The 15959-nt window shown below is 40.9% G+C and overlaps 1 protein-coding gene across 1 annotated transcript in view; it reads right to left on the reverse strand.

Annotated features, from left to right (window-relative positions):
* The window catches only part of NUDCD3 (NudC domain containing 3), a 61787-nt gene that overhangs the window by 26242 nt on the left and 19586 nt on the right, over positions 1–15959 (reverse strand). Inside the window, exon 3 of the mRNA XM_015814570.2 lies at positions 1470–1602. Within this exon, the coding sequence (XP_015670056.1) occupies positions 1470–1602 (133 nt within the window). The remainder of the gene's footprint in view (positions 1–1469; positions 1603–15959) is intronic.

Here is a 15959-nt window from a genome sequence, read left to right on the forward strand (position 1 = left end):
GCGGGCCTGACCTAGGGTGAGTTTTAAATAGGGACAATTTTTAAACGATTTTAAAGAGCCACAGCTACCAATATTTGGGTTTTAATTGGTTTTTAGCAGGGGAAAATTTTTTTTGTACGATGTTTTAATATGCTGTGAGCCGCCCTGAGTCCCATGGGGAGAAGGGCGGCATATAAATTTTGTAAAATAAATAAATAAATAATAAATCTTAACAGCCGGCTGGGCAATAATCACGGCAAACGAAATATTGGTTGATGTTTGGGTGCAAATAGTCTCCAACCAAACAGAGATGTTCATTCTACTACTTTTTCATGGACAGGAGTGGAAAATCAAAATCAAGACTTTCAGATTCACTTTTCACATGAAAAGATCGGATCTGACCGAAGATGTCAGAAAAGTAAATACGTTATTATGTAATTACGCCAGAGAAAATGAGTCCTGGGTGGGTGGGGGGGGTTGGCGACCATCATAAATGTGCATATATATGATGTTTCTTCTGCATTTCATACGCAGTGAAATTTCTTGAGAAAGAAACTCAAAACTAACCGTAATAATAACCCTACCTTAATTTTGTTTGGTATAACGTGGGACAGAGAAGAACTTGAATTTCAAGATTATGTTATTCCGCTGCCAACCTTACAAGATAGACCAGATCAGGAAATCAACACAGAAGAAGATTATAGGGGTACTGTAGATTATAGTAACAGAATCTTGCAAGTCGGCTTATGTTTTATCTTTCTCGCTCTTATGCCCCTTTAAGTCAGGGAGTAGCCAGCCTGAGGCTCCTTCTAATACTGCCTCCTTTCCCAGACTTCAGGAATGCTTCTGTCTTTGTTCTATAACAGCTCCCGAATGTTCCCTTCAACACCATATCCAAGGAGGGTCTTTACCTCTTACTATAATAAAGAGAATTCCTGGAATCCCTGCTATGTCTGTTTACTCAACCTGGCCTACTTTGAAGGGCTGATTCTGGAGGGGGCAGTTTTGACCCATTTTTTTAATGTTTTGAGGGGTTTCAGAGTGCTTTAATAGCAACTAACAGCATTAAGCTCATTGGGGCCTCCTCACTGCAGTTTTAATTTAAAAGCAGAGGGGTTTTTTTCCAAATTTTGACAACACAATCGCCACAAGAATGGAGAGCTGTGTGTGCATCCCAGGAGCTATCAAGACCTTTTCTAACTGAAGGCACCAGGAATTGGGACCTGGGATATTATGCAATCAATACACTGGGCTTTTCCCTTTACATTTTAATCTGGCTAATGGCAATCCAGGCTTGTTTAATGCTGGAGGATGGCTGGAAACGGCTGCAGCATTCAGCAAGTTTGGACTGCCAAGGGATAGAATCACTATTCATAGCCATGAAGGAAGCAAGGGAAGAATTCTAAACAGAGCTACAGTGGGCATCTCATTAGGAAAGGTGGGGATTCTATCAGCCAAATGAGCCAGAAAACTTCTGATACGCTCATTACCTGTCTGCCTTTCAGGATATGCTTGGGCACTGGAACTTTAATTTCCAGGTCGCTGTAGTCCTGAGACCAAGTATAGTTCTCTCGCACAGCTCCATTGTAACTGTCAGGATCTGCCTGGAATTGTGCCTGTTTCCTAAGGAGAAAAGAGAAAAAGACGGAAGGTCAATTGGATTCTGGCGACAGACAGAAATTCAGAACCTTATTCCGATATATCCAAGGTGAAAAAGGCTGGCTGATGTGCCAGCTTAAAATGGACTATGGAGCTTTCCCAGAAATAAGACAAGTGGGTAGTCCTCTGTGGCAGAAAGCAACAAATAACGGAAATTGACTATGCCGGCGGACAAGAATAACTGTCTCTATTCAGAAGGCAGCTATCTCTCTTTAAGTTACTCAGTCGCACTACCCGCCCCCCCCTCTCTCTCTCTCTCTCTCTCACACACACACACACACACACACACAAACAGATATAAAAATCTTATCTAGTTCTGGACAACCTCCAAGATAAAAGGAACAGTTAAAAACAGCGTAACAAAAGGTGTAAGTGTAGTCAGACTTAGTAAATGGGAGAGAAATCTCTTCTTACCCAAAGGCAGAATCATAACATGGGGACAGGATGAGACAACGGGACCCAACAAACCTACAAAAGTTTTGACTGGAAAGCTAACTTTCCACTCAGGTTTCTCCTCTTTCCCGTGCAAGACGTCTGCATTTGCTTCTACTGTTTAAATCTGCTGGATGACCACAGTGGCGGAAGACAATTTGGTGCTGCCCTTTCTGAGTCACTGAAAAATCCAGGCGCACCGCACTTTCTTTGCTTTGGGGTCATCCAAGGCTGGGCTACAGAAGTTGCCATTCTTCCTGTGATGGATTTGTGAGAAAGGTCTTGAGAAACAGGGTGAAGGGATGATGCCTAGGGCAGAGGTCCCCAACCTTTGGGGCACCAGGGACCGGTTCCGTGGAGAGAGGTTTTCCCACGGACCGGTGCGTGTGTGTGGTATTGTATGCTGCCTGCATCTCGCGGATAGCGCTTTGTTTGTTTGTGCGGCCCGGTTGCTGGCATACTGTGGCCTGGTACCGGTCCACGGACCGGGGGTTGGGGACCCCCTGACCTAGGGAATGAAAGGGACAATTTGCCACAGCTAACTCGCCACGGAAAACTCGTCATGAGGGACAATTCAACAATTCAATTATTTAAAATAATTTAAAAAAAATATTTTGATTTTTGTCATTCACATTTCGTTTTGTCCCTCCTTCGGCATCCTTTCTTTAATGATTCTATTTCACCATTTCTTCGATATTAATGTAAAACTCTTAGCCCGTGCCAAGTTGCCCTGCGGTGAGTTGGCCCCGGCGAGTTGTTGTAGACCCGCCGAGGGATTGGCTGGATAAGAGAAGGCAAAGCCTGCAGTTGCATAAGGGGCAGAGTCTTAGAAGAGACCCTCTTCTTTTTAGTTCTCAGGCTAAAAGGGAGACAGTGGCCAATTTGTACTTTCAGACTTGCAAGATTGATATCAGCCTTCGCAGTTAGATCAGACAGGAAACGCAACCAAATGAGCTAATTTTACTTTATTGTAAGGCTTCATTAACAGAATTTTGCAAGTCTGAAAGTATAAAACTCGCTAAGTAGCAAAGCAGTATCTAACCAGACGTTCACCTTACCAAACTTAAAATGTCAAACACTTTTGAAAAGAAATTAGCTTGGTTAATGCAAAAGAACTGTGGGTGTTGAACTGCTTAAAAAAAAGCCACTTATATAAATTACACCTGAGCAATATTTAAAGTGGGAATTTCCTTTTGTTTCTGTCTAGTTATGTCAATTCTCACTGGGAACCAAATATAAGTTAGCGCATCTACTTATTATCCTATTACATATTTTAATGGAAAATATTACATTTAGATACCACAGGTTCTCAAGTGGTCTCCAAATTAAGGGACTGAGCAGACCTTAGATACCAAATAACGTTTGCATGCATACTTTCCTGCATACCCAGTGATGAGAATTTGTGAAATATCAGAGAAACAAAGGAGGAAAAAGGATGCATTAAGAAGCAAAACAGTCAGTGCACTTGAGTAGCTTAAAATGTTACCAGATTATAAGCAGTAAAAAAAAATCACTGCAGATTTATTGTGGATTTTAAAAAAAATCAATCTCCATAGAATAACATTTCAAATAAAACTGCATATTAAAATGATACTGATGTGCAAAATGCATTAGATAGAAGGCACAACCGTGTGCATGTTAATATGTATTGTTAGTCCATGTATGATATGCCATACGCTAAATAAATAAAAACAATAGTGGGTATTTTTAACTACTTCAAAACTACCAAATGGCACTAGGTCAAGGATGGCAAATTCCAGTGGTGGCCAGATCTCTGAATAGCAAGATAGCTATGTACTTCAATATATATGACAATAGAATTAGGTAGAAATACTTTGGTTTAATTCCAGACAGTAGTCAGAGCCCCAGTAAGAAACAATATCCCATCTTTTGATAAAGCAAAGTCAATGGGGAAACCTGACTCACTCAACAGCTGAGGCAAGAAAGATCGTAAAATGGAGAAAAATTCACTTAACCGATGTCTCACTTAGCAACAGAAACACCGAGCCCAATTGTGGTTGTAAGTCAAGGACTACCTGTACTCAAGAAAATTAAAAACTTTCTATAAACTTTGCAATTCCTCTAAATAGGCCTGTGGGTTGGTGCCTTTTTTTTTTTTTTTTTGCTCCTGAAGTAATGACACATTTCTAAACACCGAGAATAAGAAGAATTTTGATTACGCATTTATATAGCAACTTCCCCGATTCTGGTGCTTTTCAAATGATATATTCAGACAGATGCAGAGTCATGTAAGGTCAATTTAGAAAATGTCAAATTATTTAGCATCTCAAACATGGATGGTAAGGGAGCTGCTGGCTCAAAGGCAGCATTACTCCGATGAAGCAAAAGGAGATAGCCTCTTCAACATGATTTGCTTGTGAGATATCCAGAAGAATTAAGGAACCTCAGATGGAGACTAAATTCTGAGTTATATTTGTTCTGCAGGTGGGTAACCGGTAGAATTAGAGGTATTTTTATACTGTCTATAAGACAAAACAAATAATTATCTTAACGAGGTTGCTGAATATGAAGATTTCATAGAGGAAATCACGCTCTATACAAAATTATTTCTTCCTCAGTCTCTACTACCACACACACACTTCACTATAGCTGAGATGAAACATCACAGCACTATTAAATTAAAAAATTCTAATACTCCCGCTATTTTGCTTAGGGTGGAGATGTTTACATGATGTCACCAGATTAAAAATTCTGTGAGCCCAGTTTTGTTTAAGATACATGAATAGAAGGTGCAAAGTTACACCACTGAGTTTTGGGTTTGTACCAACTACAGGAATGCTGTCCTTCAAATATTTTAGGTTTCAATGCTTATCTGTCAAAATCAACACCGTAATGATATCGATTTTGGGATGTATTGTCCAAAATATGTGGTGGACTTAGACACTTGGAAAAAGTATCAAAAAATGTTTAAAAAAATGAAAACATGTGTTTGTGTGTGTATATAATTGTAAGCCACCTGGAGTCATTGACTGAGATGGATGGCTATAGAAACTGAATAAATAAATACATATATAAAACTTTCCTAAAGGTAAGGGAAGTAAAACATGGAACAGAACTGGCCTTCACTAGGTAGAATTCTCACAATAAGAATTATGGATGAAAAACAAGGACAGCCACACCCAAAAAGAAGGTTGCTAAAGACACACATAAAATAGTTGGGCAACATGCACAATGCAATATTTGCCAAGGGAACTCTACTAGCACGAGGACAAAATGCATGTGCGAGCTTGCGGTCCACTTCTGAGTTGTGAAATAAAATCTGGCAGATTCACCCACCCTTTCTGGCTTGCCATAAGTTATAAAAATACTCCTTGCCAGCATCAAGCCCCAGATAGCCTTGCAAGACAGACAGCTGATCTCTAGCTTTTTCAAAGCTGCCCAAGGCAGAGTGCCAGAGTCTCCCACTCTCTTCCTGGCTGGCAGGAAGTCGTTCATGTTGAGGAATATGCTCCAATTTGGGGCTTCACCTTGGCTTGTCTCATGCAATTCCAAGGGGGGGAAGAAAAAAGGAGAAGGAGAAGGAGAAGGAGAAGGAGAAGGGAGAAGGGAGAAGGGAGAAGGGAGAAGGGAGAAGGNCCCCCCCCCCCAAAAAAAAAGCAGGTTCTGCAATGGTGCAAAAAAATAAAATAAAGAAGGGGGCATAACGGAGTCTACAAAAGTTCTCTCATTGGATCATCATTTCCATGGAGACGGTCGTTATGGCAACACAGAACAAACCTTGCTGATCCCCGGCTTGGAGATGCTTGGAGATTTCCAGGAGCCAAACAGACTGGACGACAAATAAAACAGGAAAGCAGAGGGAAGGCATTATGCTTCCAATAAATACAAATTTTTCTCTTTCTCTCTCCCCCCCCGTCCCCCATCATTCCTCCCCAGTAAATATAACTGGACAACAAATAAAACTTCAAGAGCATGAAATTGGTTAATGTTCCTATAACCCGAATAATAGAGAAACGTGGGCAGTGTTAAACATTGCGGTTTCTCTGCTGAAGGGCTTGTGATAAGATCTGTCCTTTGTATCTGCCTGCTCTAGATTTTCAGGGCCATGTCCGATAGTTTTGACTTGTAAACCCTCAAATATCCCCCAACCACCCTCCATAGTAATTTCTGGTATATAGGAGGTATGCTAGATACGCCCACACTCTTTGAAAAATGCTTATTGCAGGTTCATCCATGGCTGAAGCAAATAATAATAATAATAATAATAATAATAATAATAATAATAATAATAATAATAATAATAATAATAATAATAATAATAATAATAATAATAGTAAAGTTGGAAGGGACCTTGGAGGTCATCAAGTCCAACCCCCTGCTCAGGCAGGAAACCCTATACTATTTCAGATAAATGGCTGTCCAGTTTCTTCTTAAAAACTTTCAATGTTGGTGCATTCACCGCTTCTGGAGGCAGGTTGTTCCACTGGTTAATTGTTCTAACTGTCAGGAAGTTTCTCCTTAGTTCTAGGTTGCTTCCCTCTTTGATTAGTTTCCATCCGTTACTTCTTGTCCTGCCTTCAGGCGCCTTGGAGAATAGCTTGACTCCCTCTTCTTTGGGGCAGCCCCTGAGATATTGGAACACTGCTATCATGTCCCCCCTCGTCGTTCTCTTCATTCACTCCTTCTCAGAAGCTTACAAGGGAAGTCTTTCTCCTCTGGATAAGGAAGGAAAGAAGGAAGACAACAGGAAACTGAAATGACTGTAGACCAATTTCTAGAAGGTCTTAATGGAGAGATCTGGTGTGTCCCACAGGAGCTGCAGGTTACCTCCAGGCTCCCCACTTATCTCAGCAGGGTTCAATATTCCATTGGGAAAGGACATTTTTACGAGGCTGAAACATGACTTCATGGAGACATTGGGACCTGGATTCCTTTGGCCTCTTAAGTACGTCGTTTTCTGATTCACAAGAAGGACTTCCACCCTCTTAATCTTCCAGAAGGCCACGAAGACCTGGCTCTACTCCCAAGCGAAGATCCCTCTTCCCCCAACCATTGAGCTAGGATCAGCAATGGGAATTGATGGGATGTTGTGGCATCACGATGTGGTGTGTGTTGTTCTCCTTGCAGGGTGGATTGTTATCATCGTTCTGTTTTTACTGAAGGTTGTTGTGAGCCACTTAGGATTATTATGTATAAGATGGGCAGCCGTGTAATTCCCATAAATAGGATGGATCCCCCAAATAGTTATTCAAAGCTGACACTGGACAAATGTGAATCTTAATTTTAAAAAAATTAATGTGATTGATTGTGACTTTCAGAGTGTGGCATCGGCCAATGCTAGGCAGCAAATTGCATTTTAATTGGGATCAGATTGAGGAATATTTTTCTAGACTATGATCAGTATTTAATTTTTTCAGTTCACCTGAATCTGTGTTTTATTTATGGCTGCACACAGCGTTAGGTCTTTTAGATCTCTTAAAAACCAAAAATATACTCGGTTTTATCTTCAGTTTCAGACATTCTGCTCCTCCATAATACAGTGCTGGTTTTTCAAAGTGGGTTGCATACTTTTCCTGGCAGTTAACTGGTTAAAAAAAATAGATGGACTTAACAAAAAAACAATTCATCCTGACCCGTTTATCCACATAAGCAGATATACACGAATCTGTTTGATACAATAGCCTTGGAGTTTAGGGAAACTCAAAAGATAGAGATTCAAAGAAGAAAGGTCACAGCAAACCAAGTTAGGTCATAGCACTTGAACTATTAGCAAAGCTGGGTAGCTAAATAGGAATAGAGCAGTACAGCAGTAGCTATAAACCTTGTGGCACTGACATTGTGGGAGATAGTGGGGAAAAAAACATTAGCTTTTAAATAAAGGGTTGAGATCCGGGTCATTCCGGATCTCCCCTCCTTCCGCCGCGCCCTTAAGACCTGGTTGTTTCAGCGGGCAGGACTGGCCTAGGGGCATTTTAAATTGTTTTTAGCCAAATTTTAGTAGAAGCGGCCGATTATATATCTATTTTTAATGATTTTTAAAACCTCTATTGTATTGTATTAACTGTTTTTAGCTGGCTGTAAGCCGCCCTGAGTCCTACGGGAGAAGGGCGGGGTATAAATTTAATAAAATGAAAAATAAAATGAAATGAAATGAGTTGCCTTGTTCTATTTGCACATGGGTGTGTCTTTAGGGGGAAAGTGAAATCATTAAAAACACAAGCAGGAACAAATCAACTCCTATCAATGCAGCTGTATGTTATGTATGTATTCCTATTTCTTCTCAAAGCCAAGGATCTGCAAATAGGCTACTCAATTCATCACTAAGAGAGCTTGTCTCTTAATAGATTTACAAGGGTTGCCACACTATTCCCAAACATAGAATAGATGGGGATTTTTTTTTTCCAGGCATCTGTTCAGTCTTTACATGTTTAGAGAGAGCAAATACAATTTCTTGCGGTTTTCAGAATGCTGGTCAAAATCTAAGAAGAGATTCAACAACTCCTTCTCTGACATTTGCCTTTGTCTTGAGCGTGGATAATTATCTCCTTTCCTCTGCAGGAAGAACTGGCTAGTGATACATGGAAACACTGGCTGTATATCAAGATTCAACATTAAAATCTGGGGGCTTAATTCACCTTAATGCAATAATGCATAATTTAATGCCGGATAGGATATGTGATAGAAAACATCTAAGAATTCTTACTTTAAAAAAACTATGTAATATTCTCATTTGATATATATTTGATACATACTAAAGTAAAGTAAAGAAGAGCCTGGTGACATAGTGGTTAAGTAGGGGGTTGAGCAGGGGGTTGGACTAGATGACCTCCAAGGTCCCTTCCAACTTTATTATTGTTGTTGTTGTTGTTGTTGTTGTTGTTGCTGCTGCTGCTGTTGTTGTTGTTGTTGTTGTTGTTGTTATTATTATTATTATTATTATTATTATTATTATTATTATTATTATAAAATGCAATATTGCAGGCTAATTCTGCCAACTGCCAGCAGTTCGATTCTCACCAGCTCACGGTTGACTTAATCCTTCCGAAGTTGGTAAAATGAGGACCCAGAGTGCTGGGGGCAACATGCTAAGTTTGTCAACTGCTTAGAGAGGGCTGTAAAGCACTATGAAGTGGTATATACTATAAGTCTAAGTGCTATTGCTATTGTTACTTCCAAGTGATCCTTCGTAATCACCAGAATTTTAGGATTGAAATGTTCTGCTTTTTTTTTTTTTGCAACTTAAGTCTTAAGTACAAAAAAAATAAGAAGGAAAAAAGGTGACAGTGACAGAACCCAATATTTGCCAACTAACTAAGCTATTCTAAGTACTCTGCCGCTTGTTCTCCGGGGTCACAAAAACTCTCCTAGTGATGGACTGTGTGACATCAAGTCATTTTTGGCTCCTAGTGACGTGTACATTTTCATCCATCTCTGACTGGTTTTTCAGCTCTTCCAACAGTGCGTTCAATGCCAGTATAACTGAGTTCATCCACCTTGTTGCTGATCGTCCTCTTCTTCTACATCCTTCCAGTTTCCACATATAAAGAACAGTTGTTGGAATTGGGTATGTCTAGTCTAATGAAGAGAAGGACAAGGGGGGACATGATAGCAGTGTTCCAATATCTCAGGGGCTGTCCCAAAGAAGAGGGAGTCAAGCTATTATCCAAGGCGCCTGAAGGCAGGACAAGAAGCAACGGATGGAAACTAATCAAGTGAGAAACAACCAAGAACTAAGGAGAAACTTCCTGACAGTTAGAACAATTAATCAGTGGAACAACCTGCCTCCAGAAATTGTGACTGTTCCAACACTGGAAGTTTTTAAGAAGAGACTGAACAGCCATTTGTCTGAAATGGTATAGGGTTTCCTGTCTCAGCAGGGAAGTTGGACTAGATGACCTCCAAGGTCCCTTCCAACTCTATTATTGTTGTTGTTGTTGTTGTTGTTGTTATTATTATTATTATTATTATTTTCCCAGCATTAGAGCTTCTCCTAGTAACTGATACTAAATTATTTTAACCAGAGAGGGCTAAAATTGAATCAGGGACCTTCTGCACATTGTGGCCCACTCTTGGATTTTAGCATTAGCTTAACAGGGCTGAAAAAAGACCCAAGAGCTAAGTTATCTTTCAGGAACATCACTTAAATACAATGGGACTACCGGGAAATACGGTGAAGATGATGTTTAAGAATTTACAGGCAACGCTTGCATTGACAGATGAACAGGACTGTGATAATAAGTACCTCAAGCAAGAAGATTCCCCTCCCCAATTAAGTTCAAGACAGGGATGCTATTAAGTATAAAACACCTAGATTTTTTTTTTCTTAACCTGAGGCTATGCCTCTAACAGATAAAAGAAAAGGCCGAGAGATTCACAGCAATTACTAGCCTATAAAAAAATTGCACAAGCTAGAAAGAAGATTTAGTTTCTAGGCAAGGCTTTGAGGATGTTCCTCCCAATGCTGGGAATAAAGGGGGCAATTACTGTATTATTTATTTATTTAAATTTTTACCCCGCCCTTCTCCTTGCGGACTCAGGGCGGCTGACAGCCTGATAAAAACAGATACAAAATACCCCAAAACTATCATTAAAAACAGAATTAAAATAAAATATTAGATTTGGCCATTTTTAATTTAAAATTGTTTTTAAAACCCCGCTAAAAATTCCCCTTAGGCCAGTCCTGCTTGTTGAAATAGCCATGTCCTAAGGGCGCGGCGGAAGGAAGGGAGATCCGGGATCACCCGGATCTCTGGGGGTAGTTCGTTCCAGAGGGTGGGAGCTCCCACCGAGAAGGCCCTCCCCCTGGGAGTCGCCAGCCGGCACTGTAGCTCCATCTTGTCTCTTCTACCAGACCACACAATAATCTGTGTTGATCTCTAAGCGCAGATCTACATGCAAATTCTGCCTGCATATACCTACAAGAAAAGGAATGTGTCTATTGGGATTTTTACCTGATTGAAGAGAAAGATCACACAGCAAATCCCAAAGCGAAGCTTGTTCAGACAGGTTCATTTGTCTAGCTGATTCCTCCCAATTTGATTCCTCACATCTCTTTTTTTTTAAAAAAAAATATCGTATTTATAGCTGCCCTGGGATCAAGCCTATAAAATGTATGAGTGTGTATCCTGAGCATCTGGTAAGTGTCCTAAGGGTGCTTTTCAGTAATCAGATGAAAAGACAATTTCATTATTTGTCACTCCATCTTACAGGTAGTCCTCAACTTACAAAAGTTCATTTAGTGACCGTTCAAAGTTACAACAGCATCGAAAAAAGTGACTTACGACCGTTTTTCATACTTACGATCGCTACAAGCATCTCCATAGTCACATAATCAAAATTTGGACTCTTGGCAACTGGTTCATATTTATGACGGTTACAGTATCCCGGGGTCATGTGATCCCTTTCTGCAACCTTTTGATAAGTAAATTCAATGGGGAAGGCAGATTCACTTTACAACCGTGTTACTAACTTAACAGCTGTAATGATTCACTTAACAACTGTGGCAAAAAAAAAAAGGTCAGAGAAAATGGAGCAAAAGCCACTGAACAAATGTTTCAGTTAGCAACATAAATTTTGGGCTCAACTGTGGTTGTCAGTCAAGCACTACCTGTATCCTTTCTTCCTGCACAACCTCTTTATCGAAAATTTAGCAACAAATCATTTTCTTCTATTTTCTTTGTTACAGTATGAAAGAAAACTTGGGCAGGTGACCCTCTTAAATAAAACAACAAGCAATTGTGCCAATACAAAACTGCTGGAATTTTTAGCACCATTTTCCATGATTGCAGAGATAGAATAATAAAGTTGGGGTTTCTCGAGACGGTGGAAATTGGGATTTTGAACTACATACCTAATAGCTTCAGGGTGAAACAGCAAAATAGAAAAATAGCTCCCTTCCCTGGACAGCTAACCTCAATCTGGCAATATACATTTTGCACAGACTTTGCAACTCCCAATTTCCTTTCACAGCCCAAAAGGTTATGCTAGGTAGAAATCTGGGAACCGCAGTCTATATACGTACATCCAGACGACTCCTGTTGGTGAAGCTGTGCTACGTAATTTCAACCTTCAATTTAAAAAGTATTTTAAAGTTATATTCCTAAGCAAGTTTCTCTTAATTTTTTTCATTACTTTTAGGCCAGTGGTGTCCAACCTTGGCAACTTTAAAGACCTGTAGACCTCAACTCTCGGAATTCCCCATGGCTGGCTGGGGAATTCTGGGAGTTGAAATCCACAGGGCTTAAAGTTGCCAAGGCTGGACACCCTTGTTTTAGACACTTCACCTCTCTCTAAGCACTGTACTTATATAAAGTCCACCTAAAAAGGTCCTTAACCAGCAATCAAATTCGCCTCTTCCACTTGCAATTCTTTTTTATTTTATCTCACAGATATCAAAGTACCAAAGCCCACTTACATGCATAAAGCCATGATTTGGCTTGAAAGGGGAGATGTATACCGGAGAGCAATATGACCATTGTCTACTGAAGACTCATTTTGTTTGTTCTAATCTGTTTCTTTTCTCTGTACACAGCTAATTACATAAGTATGTTATGTATTTGCTGAAGGTCCATAAAAGCTTAGGTATGTTAGGGTAAACGTCGCTGCTCTTTGAAATCTGAGTCGCTTTAGAAGAAGTGAGCTACAAATTAAGGCGGCGTAGATCTCATAGAAGCATGTGTTACCGCCATCTACCGGTAATTAGAAGAAGAACCAGGACTGGGGGGGGAAACCCTTATTCCCCTGATCCAGGGGTAGGCAACCTTGGCTCTTTTATGACTGGTGGACTTCAACTCCCAGAATTCCTGAGCCAGCTATGCTGGCTCGGGAATTCTGGGAGTTGAAGTCCACCAGTCATAAAAGAGCCAAGGTTGCCTACCCCTGCCTTGATCCATCCAGAAAAGAATGCAAGTCCCTCTAGAAAAAAAAAAGGGGGGGAAAGGTCTCTATCTGTCCAGAAGGAGAGGACATAATGGTCCTGCCATAACTTTTCCACCATTGCACACTTTCAATAAGGTTCAGTTGGTGAAACACACAAGGAAAGTAACTCATGAGCTGAAAACCTTGAACCAAGGAGAAATCATTACACTAAGTTCATTTTTGGCTCAAACCTAAACCTAGAAACCTTATCAGATGCCACAAGTCCTACCTCAAGGTCAAACTCTAACAAACGGGGAGACATTTCCTCAATTACTTCCTAACTGTTCTTCCAAAGTCTCCTCCACTAGAAAACTGATCCATCCACTTAAGTATGCCCAGTATGGCATTCTTATTGCCCCTACCAGTTGCATAAGGCAGATTTTTATTAAAAAGTTGGATACACTCAACAGCCTCCTGATAAATATTAATGAACCCAAAGTCCCAGGGTTTTTTAGGAGCATTTCGGCATCAATTAGATCTGGCTGAAGTCCTGCATTTCAGGGTTCTGCTTCCCAAGCAAGTCCTTTATTTCCAACAAATTAAACTCCGGATTAAGAGAACTTTATCGAACCGACCAAAGGTTTACAAGCCTTATGCAACCTTTCTGAGCTTCTAACACAGTGGTTCTCAACCTTTTTAATGCCGCAACCCCCAACAGGTCGTAAGTCGAGGACTAAACCGGTCGTAAGTCGAGGACTACCCAACCGGTTGTAAGTTGAGGACTTTCCCTGTCCGGGAGCGCCGCGCATGTGTGGTTCCGCCCCCTGTGCCGGCTGAGGCATAGCTGGCAAGCGGCAGAGACGGAGCAGGCCGACCACCAGCTGGCCCAGCTCAAGGGAGGTAAGGCACCCGCCGGAAAAGGGGAAAAAAATGGCAGACAGCCTTGTTTGGCGAACCCCGTGAAATGGTCGATCGACCCCAAATGGGGTCGCGACCCATAGGTTGAGAACCGCTGTTCTAAGAACTCTTTATCCGCCAAAATTCCCAGGAAGTCAATAATGTATATGCTATTTCATACACCTTCAATTGGCCTAATAAAGGTACAAACAAATGCAATTTTCCACTTCGAAACAATATGGCTGATTTTGATTTTTAGAGCCGTGGTGGCATAGTGGGTTAGAATGCAGTATTGCAGGCGACTTCTGCTGACTGCTGACTGCCCGCTGCCGGCAGTTCGATTCTCACCGGCTCAAGGTTGACTCAGCCTTCCATCCTTTCGAGGTGGGTAAAATGAGGACTCAGATTGTTGGAAGGCAATAGGCTGACTCTGTAAACTGCTTAGAGAGGGCTGTAAAGCCCTGTGAAGTGGTATAGAAGTCTAAGTGCTATTGCTATTCCAAAGAAAGCCTGTATTAAATTTCTAACTTACATAGAAAGGTGAAGCATTTGTCATACTGCAGACATTCTGAGAAATGCAATAACTTCCAAGGAAAAAATGAATAATATAACTGTAAGTTATTATACAATTTCTAATACTGGTTAGTGACTAACTGGCTAGGTTCATATACCACATTAAATCATAAATCTGGTTGCAATGGTCTGTGAACATGCCTTATGGCCGTGGTGGCAAACCTATGGCACGCGTGCCACAGATGGCACGCAGAGCCCTCTCTGTGGGCACACATGCCGTCGCCCCAGTCCTAGGCCTTCAGCTGGGTTTTATAAAACCTTTTCACTTTAGGCCTCTGCCGCTGTGTGTAAAAAAAAAAAAAAGTTCAATCAAGCAATCAATTTCAACTTCTCGCGAAAAAAAAAGATCTTGCACAGTTGGAATTGATTGATTGAACTTTTTAGTCCCACCCAGTCTGCCATTACCACCGCAGCCACGCCCACCCAATGGGCCACCCCCACCCAATGGGCCACGCCCACCGGCGCCCGACGATACATAAGTGGGTTTTGGGTTGCAGTTTGGACACTCGGTCTCTACAAGGTTCGCCATCACTGCCTTATTGAATAAACTCAAACATCCATTTGAGTTTATTCGATAAGTCATGATTAACAAAACATAGCATGACGTGTATCCCTTCAATTCCACAGACAGAAAGAAAATACAGGTCATCCGTGACTTACAATTGAGCCCAAATTTTCTGTTGCTAAGTGAGACATTTGTTAAGTGAGTTTTGTCCTATTTTATGGCCTTTCTTGCCGCAGTTGTTAAGTTAGTAACATGATTGTTAAGTGAACGTGGTTGTCCCATTAACTTGGCTTCTCAGAAGGTTACAAAAGGGGATCACATGACCCTGGGACACTGCAACCCTCATAAATAGGAGTCAGTTGCCAAGAGTCTGAATTTTGATCACAGGACCCTGGGAACGCTGCAATGGTCGTGAAAAATGGTCCTAAGTTACTCTTTTCAGTGCCACTGCAACTTTGAGTGGTCACTAAATGAACTGTTGTAAATCGAGGACTACCTGTAATCTTTAGCAGCCTTGCCCAACCCGAAATAATGAGATTGGCATTCTTGAAATAACCAATCCAAAACGAAGACGTTTCCAGAAACTGGCATAAATGCCAACCTACGTTACACAACCAACTGGGTCAGACCTACAAAGCACGTGGCTAGGGCTATTTACTAACAGGTCCTACTTACAGGAAAGCACCATATTTGCACAAACTCTGTTGTATGTTTAAAATGATCACTGTAAATCAATAAAACTTCAGGACAGAAGAAATGCACATCTTTTATCCAACGTTTAAGTCGGACTAATAAGAGTTGCTAGAAGTTATTTACGGTAGGGCTTGCAGCAAGAATCCTTTTCTGGTGTCGAAGGAATTAAAATGCAAGTATTAGTAGGCAAAGCAGCTCCAGGAGATCCCTGCCAGGATATTGAAGTTTACTTCTCTTAAGAAATTAAGGTTAAAAGCAGAAAGACCTGCTGCGTTCAGGAAGCAACGCTTGGGAACTTAATGGGCCACCCAATGGCTCCATGCAAAAGCTGTTGGGGAGAGTTGTGCAGAATATATTGGAAAGAAAATGAGCCTTGGATGCCTAAGGAAGATATGTGTGTTCT

The sequence above is a fragment of the Protobothrops mucrosquamatus genome, unplaced genomic scaffold, assembly GCF_001527695.2.
Source record: "Protobothrops mucrosquamatus isolate PMUCROS unplaced genomic scaffold, P.Mucros_1.0 scaffold262, whole genome shotgun sequence".
Taxonomy (NCBI): domain Eukaryota; kingdom Metazoa; phylum Chordata; class Lepidosauria; order Squamata; family Viperidae; genus Protobothrops; species Protobothrops mucrosquamatus.